General features: G+C 34.8%; 1 protein-coding gene across 1 annotated transcript in view; it reads right to left on the bottom strand.

Moving 5' to 3' along the window:
- The window catches only part of SNTG2 (syntrophin gamma 2), a 232263-nt gene continuing 217398 nt past the window's right edge, over positions 3042-17906 (bottom strand). Inside the window, exons 16-17 of the mRNA XM_021392018.1 lie at positions 12729-12839; positions 3042-3347 (exon numbers count right to left, since the gene is read on the bottom strand). Of these exons, the coding sequence (XP_021247693.1) occupies positions 3216-3347; positions 12729-12839 (243 nt within the window). The 3' untranslated portion in view covers positions 3042-3215. The remainder of the gene's footprint in view (positions 3348-12728; positions 12840-17906) is intronic.

The raw sequence follows: 17906 nt of genomic DNA, 5'->3' as shown, positions 1-17906 counted from the left end.
GGGATGCCATCTCCTCAGCACTGGAAGAGTATGTGCTGAGAAGCTTTAGCAGGTGTGCAAACTTCACTGCCTTAGATCATCTTATTCAGCAGAAAGTAGAAAAAATGCACTGCTACTACACTCCCTTCACAATGATACTCAGGTGAGTGGGGAGGTGCTACAAAATACAGGCAATAGAAGAATTTATGGTAATCTACTCAGAACAAAATTCAGCCATTTTTAAATACTACTTATACAACTACAAAGATTGGGCTACACATTAAAGTTTTTGATGAAAAGGCATTCATTTCAGAAGTTACCTATGAATTAATTTAGTTAGATAGAAAACAGGTTGTAGATTGCAATGTCTGCTAGAGTTTATCCTCTCACTATCCCCCACAATTAATAATATAATAAGTTTCAGGACTACTGGCACAAGAGTGGCTATCACTCTGAAACACTTACTGTTTCCTAAGATCTCAGAGAAAAAATAATTAAGTCAGATTTCCAGAACTTGAGCTTTGGCTGGTTCAGCACAGCCTCCATATTGTAATTCTATGCTTTAATATTATAAGCAAAAAATAAAAAAACAAAGGTCAGGTACAGGGGTGAGGCCGTGCCTCCACTGAAGTCAGTGAGATTTTATAGCAGCATCTAAATTTAAAACTAAAATCGTCAGGTCTCATTTTCTACCCCTAAGGCCATCTGGCATGGTCTAGACACATCATATCTACTATATATATCTACTAAACTCTCTGGTGTTTTAAACTGGGTAGCACAACAAAACCACTTACTGGGAACAGACCTGAGCTCACTCAGCTCATAATTGTGCACAGGAATTTTTCTGCAGATTTTAATTAACTTTGATCAAAGAATGCCAGGAATTGGATTAATAAATCAATAACATTGTTCAAGTCCAGAGCCCTAGTCTATGCTGTAGTGATCGTTAGTTTATATAGCAATGATATACCTCGCTCTGATTTAAATTCATGGCACTAGACATTCACTCAATATCATATCTGCAAGTGGAAAGATATTTGGAAAGATATGCTGTGCTTTTCATTACACTTAAAACATACTTAAAACATTGTCTCGATGCCTGATTGTAGTCTTAGTCCAGCGATAACTAGCACATTTTTCCACTCAAGTTACACTAGTGCCATGCTAGTGCTGAACTTTGTAGATAGGAGAATAGAAGTAAAACAGAGGAAGATTTCCATCGTTCTTCAATCTACAATCACTTTGTTATCTATAATTTTTCACGCTAATAATTAAGAACTGACTACAAGAAAGCCTTTCTGCTTTTAATGCTACCATTTGTGAATGTTAAAATCTCAGTAAACATAAAAAGCTGTAAGTTAAAAGGAAAGCTGAAAATTATATAAAACTTTTGAATAAAAGTATGTTTGAGAACGTTTTTTATTTTTTCTTTTTTGACATATAAAATTAAGATGCTGCTTGTTAAAAATACTGTAATAGCTATATAAATTTATTTACAATTGATAAAAATATTTCTCAACTTTTCTAAATAATTTTTTAAAGGGAGTTAGCTGTCCTACTATGCCTCCTTGCAAATGTTAGATCTGAAAATAACAGTGGAACTGCAAACAGCATCCCTAATATTGAAATTAATTTCTCTCAAGATAGCACTTTGCAGTAGGCAATCTTTATGGTAGCATCAAATCACCAACAATAATCACTTTATTTGTGCCTATGCTTTAGGTGGGCAGATAAGCGTTCCTTTAAAATAAGTGCCCAAGGCTCCATTGCTGTATGCCAAGACAGTTACCTGCCTTAAGACATTGGTGGAACCTCTCTAACTAAATTTAGACACTGAAGTTAGGTAAGAAGACTCTTCGCCTGAGAGCTTGTAAACACGCCCATCTCCTTTCCTTAGTACACAATGATTTTATGCTTTTATTCTAGCAGGACTCTGCTAGACAACTAAAATTTAGAGAAACGACGGATTACTTTGATCCATATTCATTGTATATGTTTAGGATATTCTTCTTGCCTATTTATTTATTTATTTATTTATTTATTTATTTATTGTTCTTTCATTTCTCAAAAAAAAATCATAACCTTGAGTGATGTTGCCTCAAAACTACAGTTGAAAACAACTGAGATTTTTGTCACAGAAGCCTGGAATACTTGGTATTACCTACCCCTAAGATTAAAATGCCTTCCTTCAATAATTTTTTAGTATCAGGAAGCATTATCTGTGCAAATAAGAAAGTCATTTCAGAAGAAATTTTAAGAACAAGCCAAGAAACAGATCCATATAATCTTTTCATTTCTGTTTAAGCATATATGTAACAGAGGGCTAGAGATGTAAGGAAAAAAAAAGGTGGATGTGCCAGCAAATTCTTTATGTTCACCCTACTGAGAGCGTCCTCTGCCAAACAAAGAAGTTACAGAGCATCACACTGGAGGGTACTGTTAAGAGAATCTATGAGTGATGTGTATGAATGATTCATGGAAGCTTTATTAATAGATGAGAATAGACGGCAAGTTTTCTACAACTCAATGCCCAACAGTTAGGCTCTTTAGCTTAGAACAAAGCTCTTCAGTTGATCTTGCAAGGTATTTAAATACATATGTAGCATTACCTTCTGCATACACTTGGGCTACGTAATAAGGCCAGAATCAAGTATGGGCTTAAATCTTTTCCTCAGTTTGAGATAGAGTACTTTGTGTTTTGCCAGATCTAACTCTCTGACCTCAAAAGAACAAGATTAAGGAACTATGCATTTTCATGCATTTTCAAACACATCAAATAAAGATGAAAGTCCAATTCTTATTGTAGTTTTCTACAATAATCAGTTCTTTTCAGTGAGGGCTGTAGAAATTGTCTTTGTGCCTAGAAATTTTCAAAATACACTTAAAAATCCTAATTTATGGACATACGCTTTTCAAATGTTAGTCTGTGTTTTTATCTAATATATGGGGGTATGCGTGATCATGAGAACAGAAATCAAAACGACACCACAGATGTTATTGAATGAATATCTGCTCAGAATTTTTGATTAATGCTGAAGACAACAAACTGATTCAGTTTGACTTAGTATTTGTTAACTCATAGATTCAAAATGTTAAACAGATTGTGAAAACTGTTAACATTACAGATAACACAACTACAGACTTAGAAAATCACAAAGTTGCAATATTGTGCATGAAATAACTATTTTCTTTAAGAAAATAATTTATTTGCCATAGTCACAACATATAATCTTATATCAGTTACTGTACATATATTTTCTTGCAATACTCTGGCTGTCTATGAATACTGGATCCACAGATGCCACTTTTGCAGCTATAAAGGAGTGAATACAATGTAAAACTGCTGTCAGATCCTGAAATTCAAGTTCCTGAAAGAGAAAGCAAGAGAAAAAAAAAAAAAAAGAAGAAACACAAATTCATATTCAGATATTCAGGTTAATAAACATTTGACATACAGAAATGACTCATTAGTCAACAAAATGAACTTTAAATGAAAATTTGAATATTTATAAAGAATTGTAAATTTAAATGTGCTAAGAATAAAAGACGTATATCTATAGCTCACTCACTGGCAATGCTGTATGGCAATTTAGTTTTCATCCTCTGTTGCTTTATTGTCTACATTTCCCTCAGTTCAGACAATCAAAACATTCAACTTGCACGAATGTTCAGATATCACCCAATGTTTTAAAATATTTGAAAAGTTAAAGATTTGATGTCAAGTCCTATCCAGGGGAAGGTGTGGAGGACACAGATTTTCGCAGCCTCAAAGGACAGTCAAAATAAGCAAGCTGTGAGGCCAGAGGCAAATGGAAGCAAAGGTAAAGTCAAACTACAGTTTGCACATATAAATATGGGTGTTTGAAATTCACGTGCCCTAATTCAGCAAGAAAGGCAGAGTTGCTCCTAATTAGTTCTCAAACTCCTTTGACTTTTTATAAAATAATTCATCATCTGTTCATAAGTGACATTTCTGTTTCCCAATCTTCGAGAGAGAAATGAAGTGATATTCTGACACAATGACAAAAAAGCATAGAATAAAAAACATTTTCAATTTACACAATAGTAATATTTGTAGAGTCTGTAACCAGAGATTTTGTATGGTTTTTGGTTTGGGGAGAAGGCAGGTTTCAATAGGACATTTACTTTAGGTATCAGTTACACAATAGTATATCAGGAAATATCCTGTCATTTTAAAATGAAAATTTAAGCACTTCTGCTTTTCATATGACAGTATTTTATGGTATCTTCTAAATAAAATTGGCTCAGACAGCCAATTTATTCCTGTTCAAAAACTAACCTTTACACCATTTTTCTTTTTAAGTCCATGTATTTACTAGGCAGGAATGGTATTACTCCTAATGAATACTTAAATATTAAGTAATCAGACACTCTGTCTTCCATTTTGTCCAGATGTACAGACAGCGTTCACTGAAAGATTTTTGACATTTGAGAGATTTATTTTTTGTTTATGGAATTTTTATTTTTCCAATATCTCTTATTATCCTACTTCCAATTCTCTTGTGGTTAAGCTCTTCACAGATATATATATATCTTTAATACATACTTTTGAGGGTTTTTTTCCTTTTCAACTGCTTTATTTTACTGACTTTTTACTTTGAGATAGGTTGATCCCTTCAGAAGCTATCCTTGCAAACAACTTGGTATATGAACATACTGTGCGGTAAGTAGCAGCTATAATGACAGATATTTGTATCACATTTAATAAATATTTTACATCTCTGCTATATGATAGTAACCATACTGTCTTCTGTGGCAGTAAAGTATTATCAGAATGAGAGGTCACTGAATACCTCTCATGCACATAATGACTAACTTAGGCGCAGATACACAATAAGTAATACTGTGATTTCATTACTGGAAGGCAACCTGTAAGCATTGGGTGAGATTCATAAGCCATAACAGTGCTCAGGGAAAATGTGTGAATTAGTTAAGCCATATTTCTTTGCTTCTGCTTATTAAATCCCCTAGGGTAACTATACAATACTTTGTTTTGAAAAAAAGTTGTATCTGGCTCACTGGAAATAAAACCAATATGAATTTGTTAAGAAGACACAACTAATAGTCAGGTGAGATACCGGTCATAATATTTCTATACTATTTCCCTCTAAGACAAATGCTCACAAGAATTTTCAACGTATAAATCATTCATCAAGAGTCTGAATGAAATGAACTCACTGGAGATTTTGAATTATTTTAATACATATATATTCGATTAAAATGACCAAAGAGGTTCATTGTTGATTTTTCTATATTGATTGGGCTGCAAATAGGGGAATGCAAATTTTACATACTTATTCTACCTCACATACTGCAGGACAAAACAAAGTCAATATTTAGCTTTCTACTGTTTCATTCTGGAAATAGCTAGGGATTCCTGTGGGATTGTGATGGAAATAGGATGGGAGACATGGAAAATAAAAAGGCAGCAGAAGGACAAGGTGGTATCAGATTTCCAGCATTTGAGGGTTCCAGGTCATGATAAAGATGAGACTACAAGGATTTTTTCAAACACTTGCTCACAATTTCTTTAAAACCTCAGGCATATACAACTTATTGTCTCCGGGATTTTATTTTCCACTAAGCAAATTTATTGTTCTCAGACAAATGTAACTTTTGTTACCATCTACCTTCTCCAGCATTAGGTGACAATAAGCAATATTAATGTACAAAAAGAGTAATGGGATCATATTCAACACGCTCCCAGGATATGCTCTTTCCATCATGTTAAGAGGCCTTACAAGTACCTTTGTCCTCTACTAAACATCCAAGGAAGCTTTCAGAAAGTCCTTCTCACACACTAACTTTCAGACTGAGAAAGCTTTGGCAGCAAGCTGTCTTCCTCATAAAGATTACAGAGTGCACACAGATGCCTAAGAGAACAATGCTTTCAGCCCCGAAGTCCTGCTAAGAATAGGTAAGCAGAGATATTTATATGCATATAAGATGTCTTGGGTGATTCATCATCAGATAAATAATTAGATACTTTTTACTACAATACTGAGCTTTCTGAATATGTCATTCCATGCATATGAAGTGCAATACAAACTGCTATAGCACTTCACACTACTTCCAGTCTCTAGACAACCAGCACAAGTTTATCAAAATGCTATATTCTGGAAGATGTTGCAACCATCATGTATCTCATTGCAAAAAAAGTTCATAACTCCTATCCCTTTAAATGCTTCACTTGATAAATTGTGTCAGCAAAATATGGACTTTCTATTTTCCTCTAAGATGGGATGCAAAACTGCAAAGTATCTTAGGAAAACCATAGAGTCATAGAGCCATAAAATTATTTGAGCTGGAAGGTACCCATAAAGGTCATCTAGTCCAACTCCCCTGCAATGAACAGAGAAATCCACAGCTAGAGCAGACTTCACAGACTCCCACCCAGCCTGACCTTGAGTGTCTCCAGGGATGGGGCATCCACCACCTCTATGGGCAACCTGTTACAGTGCTTCACGATCCTTATCATATATTTTTTTTTCTTATATCCAATCTAAATCTCCCCTCTTTTGGTTAGAAACCACTTCCCCACAGAACTTGCTAAAGAGTCTGTTCTCTTCTTTTTTATAGCCCCTCTTTACATGCGGAAAGTCCACTCTCAGGTCTCCCCAGAGCCTTCTCTTCTCCAGGCTGAACAGCCCCAGCTCTCTCAGCCTGTCCTCGTAGGAGAGACGTTCCATTCCTTGGGATTATTTTTGTGTCTCTACCCTGGAGATGCTCCAAAAGGCTCACATCTTGCCTGCACTCCTGTACCATTTCTGTGGTATGCTTACCGCTGTTCTTATTAAGCAGCTATAAACCCTCACATATTTTATAGAAATTACAAACTGACACTTCCAAGATTATAAAATAATAAGAAACATGAAACAACCTACAATCTAATGAAGACAACAGAGGTATAAGCCAATATAACTGATGAGCAGAATGTGCTATTTATTATCATTCATACCTAGTTAAATAAGGAGGAAAAAAGGTAACATTAAGGGATGTTACTCTCAAACTTCTGCTTTTGTGTACTTGCTAGTCAACAGCTTAGGAAATAATTACTCTAAAAGAAGAAAAATCTCTTGAGAACTTATATCAAACCAGGCATTTAGGTAACCAGTAATAATTGACATGAAGTATTCATTTGGGCCTCATATTCAAAATTAGATCTTGTTGTGGAAGAAAAATGAAGTGTAAATATTCATTAAAATCCTTTGAAGAACAGTTGAAGCACATGTAATCTTCATTTTGATTTTTTGGGGAATAAAGAAACGTTTTTTTTCCATTTTGATTGATACATATGAACATAAGGAAGTATTTTATTGACAGTAGAGATGTGTATTGTAAAAAATAATATAAAATCAATATAAACAATTTCATTAAAAAGCAGTGCCATTATTTAACTCTCATTATTTAGGGTTTACAAAACTAAAACCTTGTACAGGAGTCATACAAACATTTACAAAACAAAGGTTATAAAGGCTTAAACAGAGGTTCAAGTCTCCTGAATTACAATCTTTAAAAGCAACAAATTATAAAATATGAAAGTACTCACTTTAATCTTAGATTTGCACCAAAATGAAATGAAATCATTTCACAATTTAACCTCAGGTTCTGACTACTCATTTTAACATTTGACACTTTGAGCAACTGCAGCCAAAGGTGCTCAGAGACAAGAGCCCTTCATAAAGCTTTTCATTCCCATACTGCAGACATATTCACTTCTAAGCTGCACATATTTATCAAGAAAAACGATCAGAGATACCTAACACATATTGTAGGCAGAACTTCAGGTGCTCCAGCAATACTGTTTTGCTAGAGTTTCTGGATAAGAAAAGAGCAGAGAGGGATGTCTCATCACTAGTTCACCCTACTGCAGAGTTCTCATTGTTTCTTGAGTTTAGAATACACACCAACGTGGAGCAGTCCCTCCTGTGTACCTCAGAGACGCTGTCTAACCTGCTGTGATTAATCTTTTAGATACTAATGACATGCTCTTATTTCTATGTGATACAATTCATACATAGTTGAAATGGGAACATTATTGCCAAAAATGTGTTTTAAGTGGAGACAATGCTTAGAATAAGAAATCCAACTTACTTCTATGAAATAACACCAATTACAATTCTTTCAAGTAAATGAATTGATACATTATTTTTCATTTATTTTTATTTTTTAAAGTAACATATTTCTCCTCATACTCAGCCAGGCAGACAACTTTTCACTTGCCATATTTTACCTAACTCTACTTTTCTGCTTGCTTGATTCCTCTGTGATTACTGTTTTTTTCCTTAATCAAGATTGCCCATTTATTTTATAAGTATTTAGAAGAATTTTTACATGTCTAATATTTCAATAACCAAGGCTATTTCAGTTAATTATAAGTATCTTGGTAAGTAAAATACAACAAAGACACTAAGAGGAGGACAGCAATAAAGGAAAAAATAAAAGACTGGATTAAAGCTGTGGGCAGACAAGTCTGCAAAACTGCAAGCTGATACTGAAAATATAAAATATGTGCACACTGCACTGATCTCGATTGCTATACGTGCACAGACAAGAAAAATGTATGGTTTTGTTTTGCCCACCCACCTGTAACAGTTGGGTACATTATATATCATAAAGAGCTTAACAGGCCTGTTGCATCGCTACCACACACACACTTAATTTTATTGATTACTTCTGAGAGCTACTGAATCACTATTTGAGCAAGACATGAGACTGTATCATGTAAGATGCAGATAATGTAGACACAGACAGTGTTATTGTACCCTGTGTATCTCTTGGCTTCTTTAAGGACATTCTTGAGTCTCAGTATTTATTAATTGTTGACAAGAGTGAAGCTATTACTACTGTATTCTTCAGCATATAATTTCATTCCTTCTGATTGAAATGTTAGCCAAACTTTTGGGAAAAACAAACAAAACAACAAAACAACATTGATAATGGTATCTAGGTTTTAGCTCTGAGCTGTGTGGAACTCAAAACAGGACAGGAAATTCTAACTTTAGTTCTAAATTTCAGCAAGTATATAAGGGCTTGACTATCATATCATAGTTGAAAAGTACAAATGTACTAGTACTGCCCAGCTTGTTAAGACTATTATAAAAAGGCAAAAATAAATTATCAGCTATAGAAAGGGGTATGAAAGTTTGTTCATCTGTAAGGTTTTATTTGGTCTCCTTTTTGCAAATGTCATTTACAGAAACAAAATATAAGATAAGATGGTGCTCTTACAAACATAAGAACCAGATCCATTATGACAAAATTAAACGCCAGATGAATTACAACTCTAACCATGAATTGTACTGAAGTTTTTTAGCAGTGTTCCACAGGGATAAGGATGAATCAAATGGCTTTTCACTGCCAGCTTCAGTGACTCTAAATGCCACTGTCTACTTTCAAAACTGGAACACTTTTAAATGTTCCACTGGCAGACACAAACTTTGCCAATGCACTGAAAAAAAAACATCTGAAAAGTTGTTCTGGAGAGTTTATCTAAGTGTAGCCAATTAAAGTCACCCCTTCCAGTAAATATTAAAACTAAATTCCAGTAGCAATCACACTGTCCTACACTGTCACACAGGCAAAGTCTTAACTCACGTCCACTGTCATTGTTTTCAAGCTCTCACGATATTCAGCGGTAAATTGCCAGATTTCAGCAACAAAAGACCCATGTTAATAAAAATACATAAGGGTGTGAGTGCTAGATTATGGCTGTTTGATGTTAGAGATTAATGTTGCTGTAAATGGAGAGCTTTACTTGCACTCTTTAATTTCCCTTCTCTCCAGTGAAAATAGTAAATCTAAAGAAAGAAACACCATCACTGATCTGTCCTCAATCACCCTGCTGAAACTCTCCTGTTTAAACAGAATAGGATTTGCAGCAAAACTGTACTGCAGTCTAATTGCAAAAGTGTATCATTGGGAAGTCAGTGAAGAAAGAGTATAGTATGCACTCAGCCAAATATGCACGGTTCTTAAGTTACATGCATAACAGTTAGGAAGTATATGAGACAAGCAACATATAGTAGAATGCTCTATATGGCTCATAATAGTCTAGCAACACTGATTTAGAAGAAAGGTAAGTAAGCTCTCCTTCCCTTCCAATTGTGATTGAATTGCTACAATATAATCCTATCTTTTTTTTTAAGCCACTTTGGAAATTTAGAGTATTTGCCACGTAGACCAAGAATATCTACTATTATTAAGATTTCTTGGAATATCTCTGTACTGGAGCCTGTGTTCAGATACATAAGGTAGATACAACTTTGCCAAATGTAAAATATTTTGGCTGATATGTGCCATAGCAGTAACAAATTATTTCTAAAACAAAACCTAAAACTGAAGTGCAAAGGAAGATGCATTCGGCTAACAATTTATAGAAGGAGAAAAGCCATCATCTCTAGCTAGTCTTAAAGATCCAAAAAGAGAATTTGAAACGTGATCCCCAAGAGATTCCCAAGTATTTATAAGCGTATACAATTAGACATAACCTGGAAAATTCTTTTGCAATTTGAACTCTACTGTGGAGTGAATATAAGTCAAGCTTCATTTCACATGTAGTGGAAATGAAACTTCTATTATTTGATGACATTCTCTGTTTCTGATTATTGGCTGTACTTCATTGTACAGCACCATCTGGCTCTTTCAATACATCAAGCTGAGACAGATACTGTTCTATACTATGGGTATTAGCACTGTTAATTTCATGATTAGTCCGTAATCCCAAAGTCTAAGAAATAATACTATTTAGAAGTGTGGTAGACATATACTTGAATATATAAACCAAGTATCTGCAGAGGCTGCATAGCTCTATCCCACTTACATTTAATGTGAAATCTTAATGGGTAAACTGCACTGTGCCAGAGGCAGTGCAAAAGGTCTATGCCTCACTGAAATCCTGAAAAATCCTCAGCTGCTTAGCTGGCCTTTAATGTGCTTTCCCTGGGTTTCTCCAGCATTTACAATATGTACGTACATTTAGGTACATAGCTATCTATAATTCTGAATGAACCTTCATACATAAGAGTTATGTGTCATTAGGACTCATTTTTTATCAAATGAATAGCTAATCAAAATTTCATATAAATAACCCTATTTTTTTCTGTATAAAGAATAAAACTCTGCAATTAAAAACCATTAAAGTGAAAATAAAAGCATAAACGTAAAAGTAAAGAATAAAAATCAGATTGTTCACCACAGTAGGAAGAGGAACAGGGGCACGTGGCCAATCACACATGGATGAGCTGATGATTTAATATACAGATTCAGAAAGGTAGATTCTGTTTTTTGGCAACAGTATCATCTTCTTGTCTGACCTTTAACAAGTGACTTAAATTCTGTCCAACAGATGACCATGTATGTAGTGATGATAGTAGTCCCTTTATATCTCCAAGGAGTTCCGTGAGAAATGAAGTGTAAATGACCTGCTACTATAGTCATATTATTATAGTATTGTATCTTTTATGATATTATTGTATTTGCGACTGCAGTGTCAACAGATAACTGAGGTTAAGTTTGCTGGTGAAAAACTGAATAATTTATTAATATAGATATACAAAGTAAGACATATTATATTTGTTGTTACTTTGTGATGAACAAGGAACTAGTTTTTCTTTTTAAAACATTTTAAAGAATAAGTAAAGGTATTATCTATGCTACCTTTGTAATATGGTCACTGTCGGAAATTTTCACTTCATAAGTCACTTTAACCTGTGTAACTCTGGCTAAGAGTGAGAATTTTCAAATACATTTATATATATTTTTTTCTTTTCATTGACTTTTGTCCACCAAATCCCAACTGAAAGCTGAACTCACTTACCTTCCTCTTCTCTGCCATATCACATCAAAGTTATCCTCATTCCTTTCACAACGGCATGACCAAATAATTCTCAATTCATTTATTTAGGTTTTCTTGAATTATTCACCACTGTCTTTATTCATCAATGATCTCTGCCTTGGTAATTAATTTTTCCAATTTTAATCCTACCCCTTAGGTTTTGTGTACAACTGTAAGAAGCCTAGGTTCACAGAGCAGAATATGAGGCCAGATTCAGGCATTACAGGTATGTCTCCAGATGATGATTCAAAGTACAGTCCTGAATTAGAAACTGATGAACCTCAGTTGGGAATCTGAATTCTAAGATTCACAACTATATTTGATAATCGCTAGAAGATAAAATACACTAGTGTCTCATCCTCAGTCATGACTGGATGCTGCCACAGCTTAATTCCAGATCCTGTAAATCACTGAGCACTCTTAAGTCACAGTACTGAATATACTAGAACAAGTTTCAAGAATTACTTGGCCTCTTGTGAGGTTATTTCTTTTTTTATTAAGCTAATAAATATTATGCAGTATATTATTTTATCTGTAAATCTTAAGCTTGTATGTGCTTGAAACTGTAAGTTTGTATTTAGTAGTTAAATAGATTTATTTTTTGCTTTATCCTCTTTAAAAACAGATTTTAGATATTGTATTTTTATACCATCGAAACACAACTCAGTAACAGATTTGTACAAATCTGTAATAAATCTAGAGATGCTATATCAATTCTTTTCATTGTGGAGTTTCTACAGAGCAGGAGAAAAATATATAAACTATGATTTGCTGTTTTATATATATATATATAGCAAACATTTGTATGTTTGCTATATGCAAGCACAGCAGTAAATGGAACAGATTGTTCCATTTCATTTTTCACTAAACTGAGAAAGATTATGTCACTTACCTTTGTCTCTATTTGTTTGGTGTCTGGATTCTGAAAAAGCAGCTTTACTTTTGTTTTCCCATCATCTGAAGAGCCTTTGAGCTGAGAGAATTTAAACCTCCACAGTACGTTCTAAAGATAAATAAATTTGATTAAGTACTTGTTACACAGTTACCTAGAACTACAGATAAATGATTAATGTTTATGTATTAAGATAAAGCATTGGGGCAGTAAACACAAGCTGGTTGCAGAGCAACTAAAATTAACAGCTTTGTATCATGTGTGAGAGTAAAAGGCATGATAATAATACTCACTAATTAAAAAATATATAGAAATTCTCTGAAATTTGAATGATTCTATTCCCTACATGATGTAGTATCAATATCCATGACAAAAGCTCAGATCCATTAGGATATTTGTATCAGTTTCATTATGAATACAATTGCTCACCATAACTTTATCTGTCATATTTCAGCTGGCTTATCTGCACAACGTAGATAAATGTCTTACACAGATGTTGTGATGCTCAGTATACCTTGGTCACAAAGTGTTTTTGAAGTCTTTTGAAATACAAAGATAAATATGCTATAGAAATGCAAAGTCATTAAGCAGTTCTGCAAATTACAAGATATGTTCTTCATTACACAGTTGTTTCTAAAATATATAGGAACTCTAGAATTCTTATAGATTTATGCACCACTTACTACTGTTGGCAAATCACAGGACTCTTTTAATTGGTATGGAGATACTTTTCAAAAACAAATGCTAGGAAATGACTTTTGAAACCACTATCACTGTCTGTATTTGAATGTTTGTATTGATATCCTACAAATGTACAAGTTATTAAAAAAAAAAAAAAGCTAACAGATTGCATCCAGACCTTCTGCTGATGTTTTCTTAATATTTATAATGTTAGTGAAAATTTTATGTACATGATGAAATGTGATTCAGTCCCTGGACACTGCTGACGAAACAGTTTAAATGCTTTGAGCTCCATTGCAAAGTCACAGTCAGAAAAAAAACTGCTGTGTTCCATTTTTCAATATACATTACTGAAAATATTTTCTTCATGTGGGCCAGTGATATCTTCACTTGGAAATTTTCTCACTATTTAACTATGAATTTTTCCAATATTCTGTAGATTACATTGGATTTGGAGTGGAGTAGCTGCTTGGTGAGTCAGGTGTCATTACAGAAACATCAGTTCTTTCTATATGACTTTAAACACGTATTTTTACTACCTGGGAGTAGAGAGATTCTGTTGAGTTTTGAATTACTCTGCACATAGTGTAGTCCTGCCACATAGTAAATTCAAGAGAACTGTTGGCTTACTTCTAATTTAGAAAACTGTTAATTTGGAAGAGAGTAGGAGAACTGCTTCCTTCAAATCAGTGCTTTGTCATTTCTTCACATTGTTGTCAGCTATTACAATAGATACCTTTATATCAATGGTGATAATCAAAAATATACTTTTAACTTGACATATCCACATTGTGATTAAATCTTGGTGCTACCGTAGTGGAGAATAGACAAAATACCAGACTGTTAGATGATTAGAATGAGAAAGAGAAAATAAAGATTTTTATGTCTCATTAGACACTAGTTTTACTTTTGTAGTGAATATGGGCAACTTGAATCAAGGACAACTTACAAATGTGATAATCACTACCTGATATGATGATTTCAATGATTTTTTTTTCATGATCATTAGAATCCTACTCTTAGTTTGAGAGAGAATGACCTATAAACAAAATAAGTATATATATATACTATATACTATAACTTCTAAGAGGAGAACAAAACAAGAACAATTTAGCAATAACAGGCATTGCTGGAGTCCACAGTAGACAATGATTGGAAAAGAGATGGCTCTGGAAGGCAGAAGAAAATGTATACTTTGGGATCTCTTTATCTTGGATGCACAGCTGCAGGCATAGTGGAAGGGAAGATAAACTAAGTAAGCTAACTGATAGAGAAAAACTCTATGATCAGATAAATAGCAGCTGCACTGCAAGAGTGTCTCTGTGATGTGCCCCAAACAGAAAATCTGAATGAGTTAGTCCCATGACAGCCTCAGAACACAACATATATAAAATGAAGTAATTATTTCAAATATGTTTGGCAATCCCCCACAATTCTTCTAATGAAGAGTTTTCTAAAAGATGCATTAACTCCTAAGGAAAAGTTCTTGCCCTTTTTATTTTGTCATTTGTAATGCAGAAGGCCCTCTTTTGATCCCTTTACAGTCTGCAATAAAGAACATTTTTAATGAGTAAGTGAGCTGGTTGTCCAAAATGTGGGATCCGGGCTGAGTTGTAGGTCAGACCAGGAGACTGCCCTGCATTTTAATAAGCCCACATGAGCACCTGCTGTGCTGTAAGAGCATTTTTTTTGCATCAAACGTTCACCTTAATTTGAAATTCATTGTCTAGAAAACATTTTTTTTTTTCAGCAAAATTGCTCTGTCCCTAATGAAATGTTAATTACTTTTCTACTTCAAGCTTATTCAGTGTTGGAAAGAAATACTCTAAAAAACCTAAGATTGTGGGGCAACACCATCAACTTCAGCTGATATTAATGGGCAGTAAGAATTAAATGTGGAAGCTGCTCATTATTGCTTCACACAAGCTTGAAGATACAGAGAACGTCCATCTCTCACAGAGAAAAACAATAAATGCATATGAGCTCTCCAGAATTTTTCAAGTTTGACAACAGAATTAATATGCCTATAATTATTCTTTATCCCTCCCTTATGTAAGCAACAAGTCTATGGGGACCAATGACACACATCCAAGGGTCCTGAAGGAAATGGCTGATGTAGTTGCCAAGCCACTCTCTATCATATTCAAAAAGCCATGACTGTCAGGTGAAGTCTGCAGTGATCGTAAAAATATCACTCTCATTTATAAGAAAAGTAGAAAGGAAGATATGGGAAAGTACAGGCTGGTGAGCCTCATGTCTGTTCCTGGGAAGATCATGAAGAAGATCCTCCTGGAAGCTATGTTGAGGCACATGAGGGATGAAGAGGATCGTGACAGCCAGGATCACTTCACCAAGGGCAGACTGTACAAAACTAATCTGGTGGCCTGCTATGATGGAGTGATAGCATCAGGAAATAAGATCATCTGCCTGGACTTCTGCAAGGCTTTTAATGTCACATTCTTATCTCTAAATTGGAGATATATAGATTTGAAAGGTAGACTATACAGCACGTAAGGAATTAGTTGGATGGCCACATAAAGACGGTTGCCAGAGAGCCACTGGACCCCAGGGACTGGTGCTTTTCAACATGTTTATCCATGACATACATAGTGGGATCAAGTGCACCTGCAGCAAGTTTGCTGATGACACTAAGCTGAGTGATGCAGTTGATACAATAGAAGGAAGGGATGGCATACAGAGGGAACTGGACAAGCATGAAAAGTAGGTTCACCTGAACCAAATGAGGTTCCACAAGGCCAAGTGTTGCACTCAGATCAGGACAATCCCTGATATGTCTACAGACTGGGAGAAGATCTCATTGAGAGTGGCCCTGAAGAGAAGGACTTGGGGATCCTGGTGGACGGAGAGCTTAACAAGAGCCAGCAGTGTGCACTTGCAGTCTGGAAGACCAACAGTATCCTGGGCTGCATTAAAAGAGGGGAGGCCAGCAGGGAGAGGGAGGAGATTGTCCTTATTTGCTCTGCCCTTGTAAGGCCCCATCTGGAGTACTGTGTACAGGCTTTGGGCCCCTAGTACAAGAAGGATGCAGAACTGTTGGAGTGGGTCCACAGGAGGTTCATGAAGAAGTTCTGAGGGCTGGAGCACCTGTGAAGCAAGGTTGAAGGGCCTGGGCTTGTTTAGCTTGGAGAAGATAAGGCTCTGGAGAGACCTTCCAGTTCTCAAGGGGAGCTTACAAGCAGGAGGGGACTGACTTTTAATATAGTCTGATAGTGATAGGACAGGGAGAATAGCTTTAAATTAAAAGAGGGGAGATTTAAGTTAGAAATTAGGAGGAAATTTTTTCTCAGAGGGTGGTGAGGCATTGGAACAGTTTGCCTGGAGAATCTGTGCTTGCCTCATGCCTGGAAATGTTCAAGGCCAGGTTGGATGGGGCCCTGGGCAGCCCTGAATGGCAACCCTGCCCACAGCAGTGAGTTGGAACTGGGTGGTCATTAAGGTCCCTTCTGACCCAACCCATTCCATGATACTATGGAAAAAAAAGTTTGATTGAAGCCTCCACATCCCCAATTAGAATGAAGGTAGGCACACTGGGTTAGTCCTACATTTTCTATAGGTAATACTTTGGTTCTACTAGTAGAATTTCTACATTCTATGGGATTTTAATTACGACTAATTTTCTGATATTGTAAAAATGAGTATCAATAGAGAAGTTTATAGTTCTCAAGGAGGAGTACACCAAATCAATCTTCACATTTAAAATAAACATTTTACACAGTCTAAACTAATGAGACAATTACTGTCAATACTTAATTTGTGGCTAAACGGAAACTGTGTAGTATCACTAAAGGCATAGAAAAGTATGTAAATATATTTTCTGAATTTTCATTTTATTTATAGGATAGCACGTGCGGTACAAGTTGCCTAAATTTTCAAATAACAATTATGCTGATCATTACTTCTCTATTTCAATAAATTTGTGTATTTAGGCCAAAAATTATGCTATACAGCTTTACTAAGGTAGAAACTTTTAAAATATAAATTCATTTTTACTGGGAAACAAATCTATAACTTCACTAAAAATGACTACAAATTTTATTTAAAATAGTAGAATTATAGATATGGTTTGGAAGTTGACATGTGCCATAAACGATTCCCTATAGTCCCTTTATATAGCCATTCAGTTTTGCAAGAAAAGAGAATTTAATCACACAGATTGACTTTGAAATGCATTTACTCTTGTTCTGTTCAGTTCTGATATAGCTTAAATTTCTAATGATGGAAGAATAATTCATTCTCTTTTATATCTGTAGCTTCAAAACAAAAAGAATCAGGTGAAAGTTCAATATTTTTCATGACTGGTAATCTTTTCAAAATCTTGATGTTTTTCCGTTACTAAGAAACCAAGCTCTCTGCTACATATAACATTCTTTTCCTATTACTGCTTGAAAAGGAAATTACTTTTTTTTATATCCTTCTCCAATATCTATCTTTACATGGTATGGCACAAGTACATTATCCTCTTCTAGTCCCAAACTG

The sequence above is a fragment of the Numida meleagris genome, chromosome 3 (assembly GCF_002078875.1).
Source record: "Numida meleagris isolate 19003 breed g44 Domestic line chromosome 3, NumMel1.0, whole genome shotgun sequence".
Taxonomy (NCBI): Eukaryota; Metazoa; Chordata; class Aves; order Galliformes; family Numididae; genus Numida; species Numida meleagris.
This window is presented reverse-complemented; position numbering and strand designations above follow the sequence as displayed.